Source organism: Myxine glutinosa, chromosome 11, assembly GCF_964187855.1.
Source record: "Myxine glutinosa chromosome 11, kmMyxGlut1.1, whole genome shotgun sequence".
Classification (NCBI taxonomy): domain Eukaryota; kingdom Metazoa; phylum Chordata; class Myxini; order Myxiniformes; family Myxinidae; genus Myxine; species Myxine glutinosa.
In genome coordinates this window covers 4,338,507-4,356,842 of record NC_136271.1, presented here as the reverse complement: position 1 = coordinate 4,356,842, position 18,336 = coordinate 4,338,507, and the positions used below count along the sequence as shown (strand labels likewise).

At 41.7% G+C, this 18,336-nt stretch overlaps 1 protein-coding gene across 1 annotated transcript in view; it reads right to left on the bottom strand.

Moving 5' to 3' along the window:
• The window catches only part of LOC137436362 (meiosis 1 arrest protein-like), a 39,713-nt gene extending 21,598 nt beyond the window's left edge, over positions 1–18,115 (bottom strand). The window contains exons 1-5 of the mRNA XM_078765932.1: positions 17,975–18,115; positions 17,768–17,863; positions 16,725–16,821; positions 3,894–4,058; positions 2,563–2,734 (exon numbers count right to left, since the gene is read on the bottom strand). Of these exons, the coding sequence (XP_078622058.1) occupies positions 2,563–2,734; positions 3,894–4,058; positions 16,725–16,821; positions 17,768–17,863; positions 17,975–18,115 (671 nt within the window). The remainder of the gene's footprint in view (positions 1–2,562; positions 2,735–3,893; positions 4,059–16,724; positions 16,822–17,767; positions 17,864–17,974) is intronic.
• Positions 18,116–18,336: the final 221 nt, after the last annotated feature.

The following is an 18,336-nucleotide window of genomic DNA, read 5'->3' as shown; positions in this document are numbered from 1 at the left end:
AACATACCCTGGGTTTCCTCCCTTTCAGTTTTGGGTTAAACAACAATGGCGACTGTTTCAAAAGTGAATCAAACGTGTTTGTGGTTTATAATATTTTTACTTCTGGTAGGGGTGCTCCCATGAAAACACCATGATAAGCTATTTATACACGTAAACACGGCGTTCAAGTAGGAAACACCCCTTGGGGAGGAGAGATATTATTACCCTGCGCTCGCGAAAGGAAAAGCAGGGTTAGTCATTCGGTTGCGTACGTACGTGTGGCGTACGTGTCTGCATCTATCTATAATTACAGTAATCTCTGTGTGTATGTATGTATGTATGTATGTCTGTATGTCTGTGACCGCTGTTTCTCGACAACCACGGGTCCGATATACTTGAAACTTGCCAGGTATATTGCTGGGGACCCGAGGATGTGCCTTTTCAAGGTTTCATATTAATCGGACAAGTAGTTACCGAGCTATGTCCAAAAAACGATTCAACCAATCAGAGAGCAGCGAGCTATCACGTGTGCCGAACGTGCCGAACAGACTCTGCCTCGGACGGCACATTTGAGAGCGTATTCATTTATTTCACGTTGGCAAACTATGTTGGCGTTCAACTATGTTTTAAAACTGATTAAAACTAATTTGCGATTCTTTCGCTTTCCTGCGCGTTTGTGCACGCTATGGCGATTTCTTTACCAAACTCCGCAAGCCGTTCGCTTTGGACCAAACCATTTCATGTAAATAGAGGGGGGGGATTGTCACCGTACTCGCAAGCCGTTCGCTTTGGACCAAACCATTTCATGTAAATAGAGGGGGGGGATATAATTTTAGATATATATATAGTACGGGCATGCCCTAGTTTTTAAAATTCATTTTCTCGACAACCGTTGGTACGATTGACAAGAAATTTTACCTTAGGAGCGGCTCCGCCTGGAAAAATTTTCATTCATAATTATAACGTCATAGGTCACGTGATATGGACGCCATCTTGGAAAAACGTAACACAACTATATCTCCCAAAACGCTCAATGGAAAAAATTGAAATATGGCTCATTGTCAAGTACTCCCCATGAGGAATAAGATATGTTGATTATGTAATCAGTGCCTTCATTATGACGTCAGAATTAGATAAGTACGATTGAAATGATCAGTATTAAAAAAAAAATTCCTCTGCAACTGTTAGTCCGATGGACACAATTTTCAGAATATGAGCGGCTCCTCCTGTATAATTTTTTTAATGATAATTATGACGTCACAGGTCGCATGGTACAGGCGCCATCTTGGAAAAACGTTGCACCTCTATATCTCCGAAACCGTGACATGGAAAAAATTGAGACCTGGCTCATCGTCAACTACTCCCCATGGGGAATAGGATATGTTAATGATGATGTCATCGGTGCCTTTGTTATGACGTCATAATTCGACAAGTACAACACTTATCCGATCATTATGATTTTTTTTTTCTCAGCAACTGTTGTTCTGATGGACACAACGTTTTCACAATAGGAGCGCCTCTTACCGTAGAATACTTTAATGATAGTCATGATGTCATAGGTCATGTGGTACAGACGCCATCTTGGAAAAACCAAAAAACGTTGCACCTCTATATCTCCAACACCGCTCCATGGAAAAAATTGAAACGTGGCTCATTGGAAAGAACTCCATATGGGGAATTGGTGTTGTTAACGATGATGTCTTGGTGTTGTAATTATGACGTCATAATTTGACAGGGCAACGCTGAGTCTGATCAGTTTGAAATTTATTGAGCATGATCTATGCAACAATTATATTAGAGAATATAAATTTATGATGTCATTGCTCACGTGGTCTGGCAACCATATTGGATCAAAGAAAAAAAAACGTTCAAAAACAGGAGTTCGCTCGCACCAAATTGACTGCGCAGGGTAAGTATTCTATGAATACCATCTAGTTAAGATTGTTTTGTAAAAACATTCATATTATGCTGTTATATTTAGTGTTGTTACATTTGTTATTAGAAGCAGCTTTGGAAAAACGCCACGATAAAGCTAACTTAACATTGATATACACCTCAACACACATCCCCATTGGTGGAGAAAACCTCCTTGGGGAAGGGGGGAAATTAATCCGCTACAACCTTCATTGTGTGACTCTTAGTCCTCCTGTCAAGTTTGGTTGAGATTGGATTATTAACGACCGAATGTATCGAGGTCAAAAATCGTCGCACAGACAGACACCAAATTGCGTATTTTAGTATGATGATGATAGAAGGAGGGTAATTATGGTTTTGCTGGATAGCTCAAGGGATAACAGTGTCAAAACGGTTGAAAAAAACCCCCTTCTTTAGAGTAATGCACCACGGACGCACATGTGCGGACACACGCTTCTTTTAGTAATACAGAGATTAGAAGTTGTCAGCAATGGCAATGGTAAAATGTAAACTGTACACATGAAGTACTTTCCCCTGATAAATAATTATGCATTCCAGGTAAGAAACAGTGATATATCAGGTGATTCAAGTGCAAGGCTACTGATACCTGTCATAGAACATACGAACCCATATATGTGGGAAGAATCATTGATGAAATTGTAAACATACTTCACAACACGAAGGCGGTGAATAGGGACCAGAGGAAGGGAAGAAGTCTTGCCAGTGATGGGGGGAATCCTTTTGACAGTAGAGGAACCCATAATGCTTAGAGAAAAATTCGAAGTCCCTGGCAGGAGAGTTGGGCTGAGCATCGTCTCTTGCATGTCACATTTCAGAGTTACTGCGAACAAACACATCCGTTAAACACAATCATGCAACAAAGCAGAAAATGTCAAATCAAAACGTTTAAACTACCGATGAAGACTTTATATTAAACTTTTTAAGCTTTAGAGCTAATGCATTCCCACTTTTAACAGTCTTGGGTTAAAATTGTCGTTACCTCCACCACCAAAGGTGGACGGAGGTTATGTTTTCACCCCGTCTGTCTGTTTGTCTGTGAACAGGATATCTCAAAAAGTTATGGACGGATTCGGATGACACCCGGTAGACAGGTTGGGTGTGTGGCAAGGACAAATTTATTCGATTTTGGTTTTGAATGCAGATCCTATATAATGTTTCAAGTAATTCTTCACCATTGAGAAATGGGTCCAATACGATATACAGTAGGGCATGATATTTCAAAAATTGTGTACGAGTTTTGATAAAACGAGGTGGATAAGTTAGGTAGTTGACAATAACAAGCCGATTCGATTTTGGTTCAGGTCCGGATTCACTGTTGTATCCGGGATACTAAACGTAAACTGTTAAGCCTGGTGGAGGTATGCGCTCTCCCGAGTGCCGGTCTAGTTCTATCTCTGGGTTGCTTCCTAACTTCCTCGACATCAAATCGATCATTCTTAGTAAACCATTCGATTCTGAGAAAGCTAGATTCCGATGCTTTTCATTCCTTCAAGGTCTGAGTTTTGCAAGTTTAATATTTAAATATCTCTGTGTGTTAATATGATACTCTCATTAGAAGCTGACAATCCAAGAGCTATTAAATAATTTAACTTAAATGTTCCTTCAACGACATAAGGTGAGGAAACATTTATGAGCATTATCTGCATTTGCCTACTTCTGAATCACCCTTCACTTTACTACCCAAACATCTTTGCATCATTTTCCAGGAAAACAAAATCCATAAGACAACAGGTATCTTGTAATATGACCAAAGTAGTCATCTGGAACCCCATAAATATCCTAAACGTCACATAATGATGCTTACTTTACGGCATGACGAGAACACTCAGTGTTTTACATCACAGGACACACACTTTGAATTATCATACGACTTGACAAATAATGATCAAATGAAATAAAAGATTCTGCACACCAAATGTTTTTTCCAAGATGCAATGAAATGAGGATAAGGTTAGTTGTTTGCTAAAATTGGCGATTACTGCGTTTTCCTTGTGCTGATCTTGAAGAGAGTGGTGGAAAGATGAGGTGGAGATGTTCCCAGTCTGTCTCGAAATCATGGAGCCAGGCCTTGAAAAAACCTTCAAGCATGCTCGTGGTGCAGTCCAGAGGCTGGAAGTCGATGAAACTTAAGAGTTCATCACCTTCTGGAAAAGGAAGTTGGGATATTTTACTTTTCTCATAAGGTTTAATGTTAGAGAGTTGCTGAAGATCAGTTGGTGAACAAGGAAGAGAATGGCAAAACTTTACACAAAAAACACATGTTGGTGAACAAGGAAGAGAATGGCAAAATTTTACACAAAAAAACATAAGTTGGTGAACAAGGAAGAGAATAGCAAAACTTTACACAAAAAAAACACAAGTTGGTGAACAAGGAAGAGAATGGCAAAACTTTACACAAAAAAACATAAGTTGGTGAACAAGGAAGAGAATGGCAAAACTTTACACAAAAAACACAAGTTGGCGAACAAGGAAGAGAATGGCAAAACTTTACACAAAAAACACAAGTTGGTGAATAATGAAGAGAATGGCAAAACTTTACACAAAAAACACAAGTTGGCGAATAAGGAAGAGAATGGCAAAACTTTACACAAAAAACACAAGTTGGTGAACAAGGAAGAGAATGGCAAAACTTTACACAAAAAACACAAGTTGGTGAACAATGAAGAGAATGGCAAAACTTTACACAAAAAACACAAGTTGGCGAATAAGGAAGAGAATGGCAAAACTTTACTTTAAAAAACACAAGTTGGCGAACAAGGAAGAGAATGGCAAAACTTTACACAAAAAACAAGTTGGCGAACAAGGAAGAGAATGGCAAAACTTTACACAAAAAACACAAGTTGGTGAATAAGGAAGAAAATGGCAAAACTTTACACAAAAAACACAAGTTGGTGAACAAGGAAGAGAATGGCAAAACTTTACACAAAAAACACAAGTTGGTGAACAATGAAGAGAATGGCAAAACTTTACACAAAAAACACAAGTTGGCGAATAAGGAAGAGAATGGCAAAACTTTACTTTAAAAAACACAAGTTGGCGAACAAGGAAGAGAATGGCAAAACTTTACACAAAAAACAAGTTGGCGAACAAGGAAGAGAATGGCAAAACTTTACACAAAAAACACAAGTTGGTGAATAATGAAGAGAATGGCAAAACTTTACACAAAAAACACAAGTTGGTGAACAAGGAAGATAATGGCAAAACTTTACACAAAAAACACAAGTTGGCGAATAAGGAAGAGAATGGCAAAACTGTACACAAAAAACACAACTTGGTGAACAAGGAAGAGAATGGCAAAACTTTACACGAAAAACAGAAGTTGGTGAACAAGGAAGAAAATGGCAAAACTTTATACAAAAAAACATACGTCGGTGAACAAGGAAGAGAATGGCAAAACTTTACACAAAAAAACACAAGTTGGTGAACAAGGAAGAGAATGGCAAAACTTTACACAAAAAAACATAAGTTGGTGAACAAGGAAGAGAATGGCAAAACTTTACACATAAAACACAAGTTGGCGAACAAGGAAGAGAATGGCAAAACTTTACACAAAAAACACAAGTTGGTGAATAATGAAGAGAATGGCAAAGCTTTACACAAAAAACACAAGTTGGCGAATAAGGAAGAGAATGGCAAAACTTTACACAAAAACACAAGTTGGCGAATAAGGAAGAGAATGGCAAAACTTTACACAAAAAACACAAGTTGGTGAACAAGGAAGAGAATGGCAAAACTTTACACAAAAAACACAAGTTGGTGAATAATGAAGAGAATGGCAAAACTTTACACAAAAAACACAAGTTGGCGAATAAGGAAGAGAATGGCAAAACTTTACTCAAAAAAACACAAGTTGGTGAACAAGGAAGAGAATGGCAAAACTTTACACAAAAAACACAAGTTGGTGAACAAGGAATAGAATGGCAAAACTTTACACAAAAAAACACAAGTTGGTGAACAAGGAAGAGAATGGCAAAACTTTACACAAAAAACACAAGTTGGTGAAAAAGGAAGAGAATGGCAAAACTTTACACAAAAAAACATCATAAGTTGGTGAACAAGGAAGAGAATGGCAAAACTTTACACAAAAAACAAGTTGGTGAAAAAGGAAGAGAATGGAAAAACTTTACACAAAAAACAAGTTGGTGAAAAAGGAAGAGAATGGCAAAACTTTACACAAAAAACAAGTTGGTGAACAAGGAAGAGAATGGCAAAACTTCACACAAAAAACACATGTTGGTGAACAAGGAAGAGAATGGCAAAACTTTACACAAAAAACACAAGTTGGTGAACAAGGAAGAGAATGGCAAAACTTTACACAAAAAAGATAAATTGGTGAATAAGGAAGATAATGGCAAAACTTTACACAAAAAACAAGTTGGTGAACAAGGAAGAGAATGGCAAAACTTTACACAAAAAACATAAGTTGGTGAACAAGGAGGAGAATGGCAAAACTTTACACAAAAAACATAAGTTGGTGAACAAGTAAGAGAATGGCAAAACTTTACACAAAAAACATAAGTTGGTGAACAAGGAAGATATTGGCAAAACTTTACACAAAAAACACGTTAGCGAACAAGGAAGAGAATGGCAAAACTTTACACAAAAAACACAAGTTGGTGAACAAGGAAGAAAATGGCAAAACTTTACACAAAAAACACAAGTTAGCGAACAAGGAAGATAATGGCAAAACTTTACACAAAAAACACAAGTTGGTGAACAAGGAAGAAAATGGCAAAACTTTACACAAAAAACACAAGTTGAAGAATAAGGAAGAGAATGGCAAAACTTTACACAAAAAACACAAGTTGAAGAATAAGGAAGAGAATGGCAAAACTTTACACAACAAACATAACAGGAGCACTTTGTGAAATCTATCCAATTTCTTGTATTTCTCCTGAATGAGCCTCGTAAAATATGCTTGTACTGTACTTTGTTATTTTTGTTTAAATCTTCACACATCTCAGAATTAGAATTGAGATTAATTGGACTGTTTATTAGGAACTGTCTTATGTTAAGATTTAACATCACCCTGAATCAGACACGCATTAAGCAACGTGTCCTGTCTGCCAAGCATTTACTAGTTCACAGTAAAGATCCCACAACGACTTTCGATAACAGTATGTCATGGTGTCCTGATACCCTAGCCAAATTTCAAATTCCTGCCCAAACATTACCTGGCCTGACAGACATACAGTCACGTGAAAAAGTAAGTACACCCCATGTAAAGTTTTGACTTTTTCAACATATTTCAACATACAGCTATTTGATCTTCATTTCAACAATATTGATATGTCAAGGTGATATAATATAACAAATATCATGAAACATTTACATTTTGTCGTCCATTGTATAATTTAAATAAACATAAATGCAAATTTCGCATGTGGAAAAAGTAAGTACACCCTTGGCTCTAATAGGTGGTATTGCCACCTTTGGCAGAAACAACCTCAAGTAGGCGTTTCTTATAACTGTCCACCAGTCTCTGACATCGACTGGGAGAAATTTTTCCCCACTCCTCCATTCAGAATTCTTTCAGCTGTGCGATGTTTGAGGGGTTTCTTGCATGCACAGCTCGTTTCAAATCCCCCCCAACATCTCGATGGGATTTAGATCCAGGCTTTGACTTGGCCATTCCAGAACCCTCCATTTCTTTCTTTTCAGCCATTCCTTGGTGGATTTACTGGTATGTTTAGGGTCATTGTCATGTTGCAAGGTCTACCTTTGGTTGAGCTTCAACTCTCCGACAGATGGCCTCACATTATCCTCAAGCACCCTCTGGTACAATGAAGAATTCATAGTGGATTCTATGATGGTGAGCTGCCCAGGCCCTGATGCAGCAAAGCTGCCCCAAACCATAATATTTCCACCACCATGCTTTACAGTTGGTATCAGGTTCTTGTGGTCAAATGCTGTCTTTGGTTTTCGCCAAACATGTCTTCTGGTACTGTGGCCAAATAGCTCTACCTTTGACTCATCTGTCCAGAGCACATTGTTCCAGAAGTGCTGGTCTTTGCCGAGGTGTTCATTGGCAAACCTTAGTCTTGCCCTGATGTTCTTTCTGGACAGCAAAGGTTTCCTCCTGGCACACCTCCATGTAGATCAAATTTAAGCAGCCTCTTTCGAATGGTAGACTCGTGCACTTTGACATCAACAGTGGCAAGAGCCACCTGGAGGTCCCGTGATGACATTCTGGGGTTCTTAGAGACTTCTTTCAGCATCTTGTGGTCTGCTCTCGGGCTAAACTTGCTGGGGCGGCCTGGCCTGAACAAGTTAGCAATTGTTTGGAATCATCTCCACTTGCAGATGATCTTCCGGACAGTCGAATGATTGATTTCAAATTGTTTGGAGATCTTTTTTAATCCATTCCCAGACTCGTAGGCATCTATAACCTTCTTTCTGAAGGCCTCACAGAGCTCTTTTGATCTAGGCATGGTGACACCACACACTTCAACAACAATGAGCAAACCAAACTAAATGTCTGAGGTTTAAATAAGACAGGTTCCTCCAAGATCCTCTCTAACGATTTTTAATCATTTGCACCTGAGCTGGTGCACCTGATTCTAATTTTAGGTATTTGAAGTAGTGATAAATGCAGGGGTGTACTTACTTTTTCCACATGCGAAATTTGCATTTGTTTATTTAAATTATACAATGGACTACAAAATGTAAATGTTTCATGATATTTGTTGTATTTATCACCTTTATCTATCAATATTGTTGAAATGAAGATCAAATAGCTGTATGTTGAAATATGTTGAAAAAGGCAAAACTTTACATGGGGTGTACTTACTTTTTCACGTAACTGTGTATATTTGTATATTTATATATATATATATATATATATATATATATATATATATATATATATATATATATATATATATATATATATATATATGTATATATATATATATGTATATATATATATATATACATATATATATATATATATATATATATACATATATATATATATATATATATATATATATATATATTGTTACAGATTCGTCACTTCCGTTGTTGTGGTTTTCATCCACTGTAAACATTTTTGATTCCATGTACTATTATTGTTGTCGTTTGAGGGAAATAGAGATTACTATTTTCAAAAGGTAAAAAAAGTTAATGTTTTAAATGAAACCGGAACCGGATGATGACGAAGAGGAAGAAGAGGAAGAGAAGGTGGAGCGAGTGAGTCGGACAAGAAGCCTAGCTGCTTCGAGGTCTGGAGCGAACGTTGGCGAACGAGAGTCACGAGTGTACTTTGGGTTTCCCAGGAAAGCGATTCCTGTGACAGAGTTGTTATCGCTGTGACAGATAAACCTGCGTGACAGGTTTTGCGGTTGATTCCGAAGAGAATCATCGGAGTGCCGTTACGCCACGAGAATGGGCCGTCGGCCATTTTTACCTCGCGCAGGATTTGCGCTTCGCTCAAGGTTTTTCACTGCTTCAACCATTTTCACCGCATTCAGACGTTAATATGGTGTGCGTGTGTAACGTGGCTTTTGAGTGGGAAATCTGCGGTTCGCCGATTGGGAGCCGTGGAACGTCCATACCCGAAGGTGTGATTTCCCAGTCGCCTGGAGGGCACCTTTATGTTACGGTTTGTGACCTTTTTCTTCTTCCTTCCGCCACACCCCCCTGTGAGCTAGACCAGGTGGTTTGGTCCATGGGTATAAAGCCTATGATTGGCTGTGGTGCAGGGGGAGTGGCCAGGAAGGTGATTCAGAGGAGTGAGTGGCCATTTTGGGAGAGGGCTTATGGCAGAGTGCTTTTCGGGGGCTGTAGAGTGTCCAGAGCTGCAATCTCTCTACCGGAAGGGTGACGTTGATCGAACTCTTGTTGCCTGCTCCTACCCTCTCGTGCTGGGCCTGCATTGGGGCCTACCACTAGGCTTGCACTGGGGCCTACTCATGAACCTGCCTACTCCTACCCTCTCGTGCTGGGCCTGCACTGGGGCCTACTCGTGAACTTGCCTACTCCTACCCTCTCTTGCTGGGCCTGCACTGGGGCCTACCACTAGGCCTGCACTGGGGCCTACTCGTGGACTTGCGTACTCCTACCCTCTTGTGCTGGGCCTGCACTGGGGCCTACCACTAGGCTTGCACTGGGGCCTACTCATGAACCTGCCTACTCCTACCCTCTCGTGCTGGGCCTGCACTGGGGCCTACTCGTGAACTTGCCTACTCCTACCCTCTCTTGCTGGGCCTGCACTGGGGCCTACCACTAGGCCTGCACTGGGGCCTACTCGTGAACTTGCCTACTCCTACCCTCTTGTGCTGGGCCTGCACTGGGGCCTACCACTAGGCCCGTGTTGGGGCCTACTCGTGGACTTGCCTACTCCTACCCTCTCGTGCTGGGCCTGCACTGGGGCCTACCACTAGGCCCGCCTTGGGGCCTACTCATGGACTTGCCTACTCCTACCCTCTCGTGCTGGGCCTGCACTGGGGCCTACCACTAGGCCCGCCTTGGGGCCTACCACTGGGCCTGCCTTGGGGTCTACTACGGGGCCTGCCCTGGGGCCTACTGCCCGGCCTACTCTTGGACCGGCCTACCCTTGGACCGGCCTACTCTTGGACTGGCCTACCCTTGGACCGGCCTACTCGGGTTTTTCCCTCTCTTCTCCCTTCTTTGTTTTATGTGTAGTAAGAGATTTTCGTGTGATAATAAATACATAAAGACCGTGTGATTGAAGGCTTGGTCTGGTGTGCTTCAGGCCGTAACAGGCAGCGTGACTGTCACTCAACCGAACGGGATTCTGGTCTCGATTAGACATCGTTCTGACGATCACTGGAGCGGATCGACTTTGGCTTGATGCCGGAATAGAGACATTGGGAATGTTCTTGTTTCACTCACTTGGAGCACAGTGAGTTATATTGTACGAAACTGATGGTACCATCATAGGAAGGATATATTTGTTGTACAATTGATTACTATTGTTTTGTACTGTTATTCTTGTGTGATCTTAATACAATACTTGTTTGTTGGTAACAATTGGTATGTTTCACCATTGATCTAAGACATACAGAATTACACATCTTTCTGCAGTAACTCCTCTCAGGGCTCGAAGGTACACCGTGACCGGGGTTTGGGGAGGAGCACGTAACAATATATATATATATATATATATATATATATATATATATATATATATATATATATATATATATATATATATATATATCAGAAAATAATTATTTGGTGTTCCAACCTAATGAGCGCACGCAGTGACGTCACCGCCACGTACGTACACCTTGCCTGCCAAACTCTGGAGGAGCCATCGAGCCGTACGTAATTTTAGATCTTATTTCAAATACAATCATGAGTGCATGCAAAAGCTCACAGTTACCAACCTGGTTTCGCCCTTGTTGGGGCTTCATCAGGGCAACGCAGTGAGTCCTGCATACATTCATGAATCTGAAAACCTTTCGGTTTTATACCAGTCATTATGCGACTCCATAATATCAGTGGTGAACCGCCATTAAGGTATCCTATGCAGCTATCGCTGTACCTTAATGGGAGTGACAAGCACCGTCTGCCACATGGTACATTATCTCTGGTCTCCACTCATTATATGGTGTCGCTTAGATGCGGTCCGGAGTAACCAATCAGAATATAATTATTTAGTGCTCTAACCTAATAACCGCCTTAATGGTGGTTCACCACTGATAGTATGGAGTCGCATAATGACTGAAATATATATATATATATATATATATATATATATATATATATATATATATATATATATATATATCTATCTATATATATATATATATATATATATATAGATATGTATATATATATACATATATGTATATGTGCAGTCACGTGAAAAAGTAAGTTACACCCCATGTAAAGTTTTGACTTTTTCAACATATATCAACATACAGCTATTTGATCTTCATTTCAACAATATTGATAGATAAAGGTGATATAATATAACAAATATTATGAAACATTTACATTTTGTAGTCCATTGTATAATTTAATTAAACATAAATGCAAATTTCGCATGTGGAAAAAGTAAGTGCACCCCAACATTTATCACTACTTCAAATACCTAAAATTAGAATCAAGTGCACCAGCTCAGGAGCAAATGATAAGAACATCGTTAGAGAGGATCTTGGAGGAACCTGTCTTATTTAAACCTCAGACATTTAGATTGGGTTTCTCTTTCTTGTTGAAGTGTGCGGCGTCACCATGCCTAGATCAAAAGAGCTATCTGAGGTCCTCAGAAAGAAGGTTATAGATGCCTACGAGTCTGGGAAGCGATTTAAAAAGATCTCCAAACAATTTGAAATCAATCATTCGACTGTCCGGAAGATCATCTACAAGTGGAGAAGATTCCAAACAACTGCCAACTTGTTCAGGCCAGGCCGCCCCAGCAAGTTCAGCCCGAGAGCAGACCGCAAGATGCTGAAAGAAGTCTCTAAGAGCCCCAGAATGTCATCACGGGACCTACAGGTAGCTCTTGCCACTGTTGATGTCAAAGTGCATGAGTCTACCATTAGAAGGCGGCTGCACAAATTTGATCTACATGGGAGGTGTGCGAGGAGAAAAGCTTTGCTGTCCAGAAAGAACATCAGGGCAAGACTAAAGTTTGCCAATGAACACCGAGGCAGAGACCAGCACTTCTGAAACAATGTGCTCTGCACAGATGAGTCAAAGGTAGAGCTATTTGGCCACAGTATCAGAAGACATGTTTGGCGAAAGCCAAAGACAGCATTTGACCACAAGAACCTGATACCAACTGTAAAGCATGCTGGTGGAAATATTATGGTTTGGGGCAGCTTTGCTGCATCAGGGCCTGGGTATCTCACCATCATATTGTTACGGACCGCGGATAAGATGTTGTTTGCCGAGCGGATGGCACCGCGGCCGAACAGTTACCCCGACTAACCCGATTCCCGAACGTTGGCCGGATCGCGCCACAGGTATTCAATAGGGAAAAGACAAAGGCGACACGGATGTGAAGAAGAAGAAGACAACAAGGTTGGAAATACTACTAAATTTATTCCTACTATATACACGCTCAAAGTAACCAAGGAGAAGGAAAGATAATAAAATAATGTACAGAAGATATTAGAGACACAGTGCAACGCTAGCTTACCTACAGTCTTAATTAACCCAGGGACAGAACAAACAAGGACAGACTCACGCGGGGAATGATGATAGGACTGGCAGGAGGTAAATGGCTGGAGGGAGAGGAAGGTCCACGGGTACTGCAGCACGATCGGCGTGTTTAGCAGCCGTCGTTCCTTCGCGGCCCTGCTCAAGAACTGCCGTCAAAGCCCCAAGCTGCTGTGGCTGCTGCTGCTGCTGCTGTGTGTACGTAGCGTGCTTTCTCCAGGACTCATCTGCTCGTGCCGCTGTGGGGACGTCGCGTGCTTTGCCAGGACTCGTCTGAGGTGGGGGCGTCTTCTTCGGGTTATATATGCCACGCCCCTGAACCTTCGCGAACCTCCTTGATGTTTCTCTCCACACCCTCTCCAAGTCCAACCCCTTGTTCGTGGTTGGTTGAGTGGGGCTGACTCACTCCTCCCCTCTATGACGAGGTGGAGACACGCCTTTCTTCCCCGACCCGAGCACATGTTCAATGGTGGTTTTGGGGCAAAATCAACAACCACAGCTGTAGCAAACCTGGCAAACTGCCCAGTGCAGTTGGCAATGGAGGCTTGGAGGGGATGTAATTGGCAATTGAGGCTTTGGGAGTGGGAATGGGGCATGAAAGGGAATCTATCTTATTTCACTTCGTGCAATGGAGTGTCATCTTAATGGAAGACAAGGCCTTAACCTAATACACAGAATAAGGAAATAAACTACTGAACAGGGATATTATAGTGTCCTTCATGTATGCTTTATGGAACTAACTACGGGAACGCCCTTTGACCTTTATACAACCACAACGGAGGGAGGAGGGGCGATATTTTCAACAACCTTTTACAACAACAATAAATAAATAAAAAACATTCTCATATCCACAATAATATAATCCACTATGAATTCTTCATTGTACCAGAGGGTGTTTGAGGATAATGTGAGGCCATCTGTCGGAAAGTTGAAGCTCAACCGAAGGTAGACCTTGCAACATGACAATGACCCTAAACATACCAGTAAATCCACCAAGGAATGGTTAAAAAGAAAGAAATGGAAGGTTCTGGAATGGCCAAGTCAAAGCCCGGATCTAAATCCCATCGAGATGATGTGGGGGGATTTGAAACGAGCTGTGCATGCAAGAAACCCCTCAAACCTCGCACAGCTGAAAGAATTCTGCATGGAGGAGTGGGCAAAAATTTCTCCCTGTCGATGTCAGAGACTGGTAGACAGTTATAAGAAACGCCTACTTGAGGTTGTTTCTGCTAAAGGGGGCAATACCACCGATTAGAGCCAAGGGTGTACTTACTTTTTCCACATGCGAAATTTGCATTTATGTTTATTTAAATTATACAATGGACTACAAAATGTAAATGTTTCATGATATTTGTTATATTATATCACCTTTATCTATCAATATTGTTGAAATGAAGATCAAATAGCTGTATGTTGAAATATGTTGAAAAAGTCAAAACTTTACACGGGGTGTACTTACTTTTTCACGTGACTGTATGTCGTCTACAACTACACACATTACATTCTCTAATTTATATCGCCATTTTAAGGTTACTTGTTGACTGGCCTGCTCGTATATATATATATATATAAGTTCAAAACACACCTGGTCACAAGTGTGCCGCACTGACCGGGTCCTCAGTCGAGGTCCTCAATCATCCCGTTTCGGCCCTTCAACCTCGATACGGTCAGCTAAGGTGGGCCAGCAGGGGCACATACACATCCACATGCAGCAACTACACCTGGATGTGTACATACCCCCACCCTCAGCTAGTGCGAACGCAGACTACAACAACAACAACACCTCCGCATCCAGAATCCACAGCACCAAACAAACATGGTGGAACACTCAAGCACCCACTTTTATACCCTTCACCACTCACCAACAAAACACACCAGATCATTCATACACACACATACACACCCATCCACACACACAACACCAACCAACCAACCACCTACCCTTACAACATACACCACTCAACATACAAAAACACACACTCGTGCAAAAATGAATTCATGCAAAAAACACACACCCTCACCCACTCACTCGTACACACAAAATAAGAAATAATAATAGTAACCAAAAAAACAAAAAACACACACACAACCAACCTACACCGTTCGACGTGCCTCCATAAACTTCCTCCATATCCAAAATGAGCCTTTCAAGGCAACCTGGGCCACCTTGTCACACATCCTCCTTCTTTCTGTCCCACACACTCCCAGCCTAGCAAGAAATCAGGAAAAGTAATTGCCAATATACCCTCTACACCCCACCTCAAATGGCTGACACGAAACTCGCCAACCCTTCTCCTGGCACTCTGCCTCCAACTCACTGTACTTTCCTCTCTTCCTCTCGTGCACCTCCTCCATATTTTCTTCCCAAGGTACCGACAATTCGTCAAAGATAACCTGTCTTGTTGCACCTGACCAAATGACAATGTCAGGCCGCAACCTTGTCACACAGATATCCTCTGGGAATACCAATTGTGGCTTTATGTCTGCCACCACCTGCCAATCACAAGCATCTGACAGCCCTCTTGCTTTCCACCTCCTCCTCTTTCCACCTCTTACCACTTGGCCCTCTTTGACAAACCACACCTCTCACCCATCAGTCTCCTTCTCCACTCTTCTTTCTCTCGACCTCAGCACCTCTTGTTGCACCATCTGCACCACCACCGCCAGCACCTGATCATGTCGCCACCTGTATTGTCCTGCTGCCAATGCTACTGAACATGCACTCAGTGCATGCTGCACCGTTCCCACACCTCCACACAAATAATATCTCTCCTCCTGCAACAACCCCCACAATCTCAAGTTTACTGGTGACGGAAGCACATCATATGTTGCCCGCAACAGGAAATTCAACAATATTGGCTCCATCCTCCAAATCTCTTGCCACTTCAATATCCTCACCCGCACACCTTCCCACAGCTGTGCCTGACCGACTGCTTTCACATATCTCCCCTCTTCCTTTCTTCTCACCTCCCTCCCAACCATCTTCCTCCTCTCTTTCACACATGCCTTTCCCCATAATTTTATATATATACGTATATACATACATACATACATACATACATACATATATCTATGTGTGTGTGTGTGTGTATATGATGATTATCACAGTGACCATGTGGAACGGAAGGCTACAGACAAGCACATCGTTGAAGTATTGGATGGGAAGTTTATGGAGACAGGTGTTTGGGAGAATATTTTAGAATTGTTATACTGGTTATGGGATTTTGGTTTGTTGACCGATGAGGGTGGAGGGAGAGAAGGCATATTGAGGAGAAGTGTTTTATTGTCGTTATTTCAAGCACATGTGGGGATACTAAGGTTATGGAGAATTTTTTGAAAAGGGGAAAAGGCAGAGATGGGTGAGATACGCACATTTGCTCAAGTGTATACACTACCACATCTGTGGAGCTCTTGCTCTGTTTCTTCACTTTTGACGTAACAATACATGCATGCACTGATTCACCTGAATCTATACCTACATTTGATGGGACGGCCATTTTCCCCCCATGCCATCCCTCCATATCCATGTTTATAGCACATGCCTGTGGAAGGAAGGAACTAAAGAGGGATTCAAACGATATGCAGACCTGATCGATATGCAGACCATTGTTCAATTTTCAATCGATTTCGCTAAATTCACGTCCTGATTCGGTTCAGTGCAATCTTGAACGACTTACCATTGCTGTCGATATCCAATGGTGAGGATGTGATCTCGGGGCTCATTTGATCGTTATCCAGGTTCATGGAGTCATTTGGACTCTTCATGTGCAGCACCTGAAGACAACGAGGATTTCGATCCAAAGTATACCTACATTTGCACACTGTATGGCCTCTTGCAGATGCTTTATTAAAACACCTAATATATATATATACATATAGATGGGAGCGTAAGCTGGATCAGCAAGTCGCTGCGTCCTCCGACGACTCCTCAGCACCATCCTGACACACACCATACTCTTACTCTCTCTTCTCTATTTCCACTAAAATATAAGGATCAATCCTTTTGTGTTGCTGATGAGGATGTTGATCCAAATACAGAGGTCAAAAACCGGTTGTGATGAAAACTTTTTGATAAATCAATTTTGAAAAGCACTTGCCCATTTGGGTTGTGATGTGTGGTCATGCCCTGTGAAGCTCTTTTCTTCATCTGTCCCCAACTACACTCCTCATTTTCCAATGCTCTATTCTTCTTTCCCAATACACTAGTACATTCACTACTCCCCTACCGACTTCCCCACCATCTCTGTATGATTTGTAAATGACCCCTTAAGCCACCTCGTGTCTAGTAGCTTGAGTGTATGTAATTTGCCAATCAAGTTGCCTGTCACCTAAAGTAGAACCACCTTTGGATGCTATTTTTCCCCACAAAGCAGGGTTGGCCTTTTTCGGGCACCATGGTCCCCTTTTTGAAGCAATGCTTCCTTTTTCGGGCACCGTGGTCCCCTTTTTGAAGCAATGTTTTATGGCCGGATGCGCTTCCTGCCGTCAACCCTGTTGGTCGCCTCTTGCGACACACAGGGAATTACCAGTGAGCTGGTACTCAATTTGCCGACCTCGTTTGGGTGACGGGCTGAGTCAACCCCTCTGGTGTTAATTCAGCGACGACCGGGATTCGAACCCAGGATCCTGTGATCCCAAGCCGGCACCCTAACCGCCTAGCCAAACACCAGGCCAAAATATTTACCTAAAATACAAAAAAGATTTTTCAAAATGTAAAAACCTGAAGTTTCTTCAGATTCTCCAGGTCAAGTTGCTTCAAGGTGACCTCGAGGGACTTGACGCCGCTTTGCTGTGCATGCCATGACATCACGGTCACCTGCACATCACAAGGTACATGAAAGTTTGTACTCCTCCTATTGTGAGTGATATTTCATGTGCGTTATGACAAACAAGTCATTATGAATTATTACATTGCTTAGCGACTCACTTCCAGGGAGCATTTTTTGAGGCCCATTGTTTGTTTCAGCAGCGGAAGGTGTTGGCGAAACTGAGTCATGCTATGTTGAATAGCAGTCCTTAGTTCATCGACGCGATCGGACATCACACAGTCCCCATGACTTGCGAACATCCTTAGCTCCGCCAAACAGTGCTGGACACGTGGTAAGCTGCCCTTTACATGCTACGAGTTGACAAAGTGAAAATAACAACTGAGTACTGTATAGTGGCCCTAGGATCAAGGATAAACGTTGCACAGTTGGACACAATAAGCAAGGGAATGACGACTAGGAAAGGATGAATGGAGGAAACACCATAACCTGCAAGTAAGAGGGTGTGGATCGGCAAGGTCAA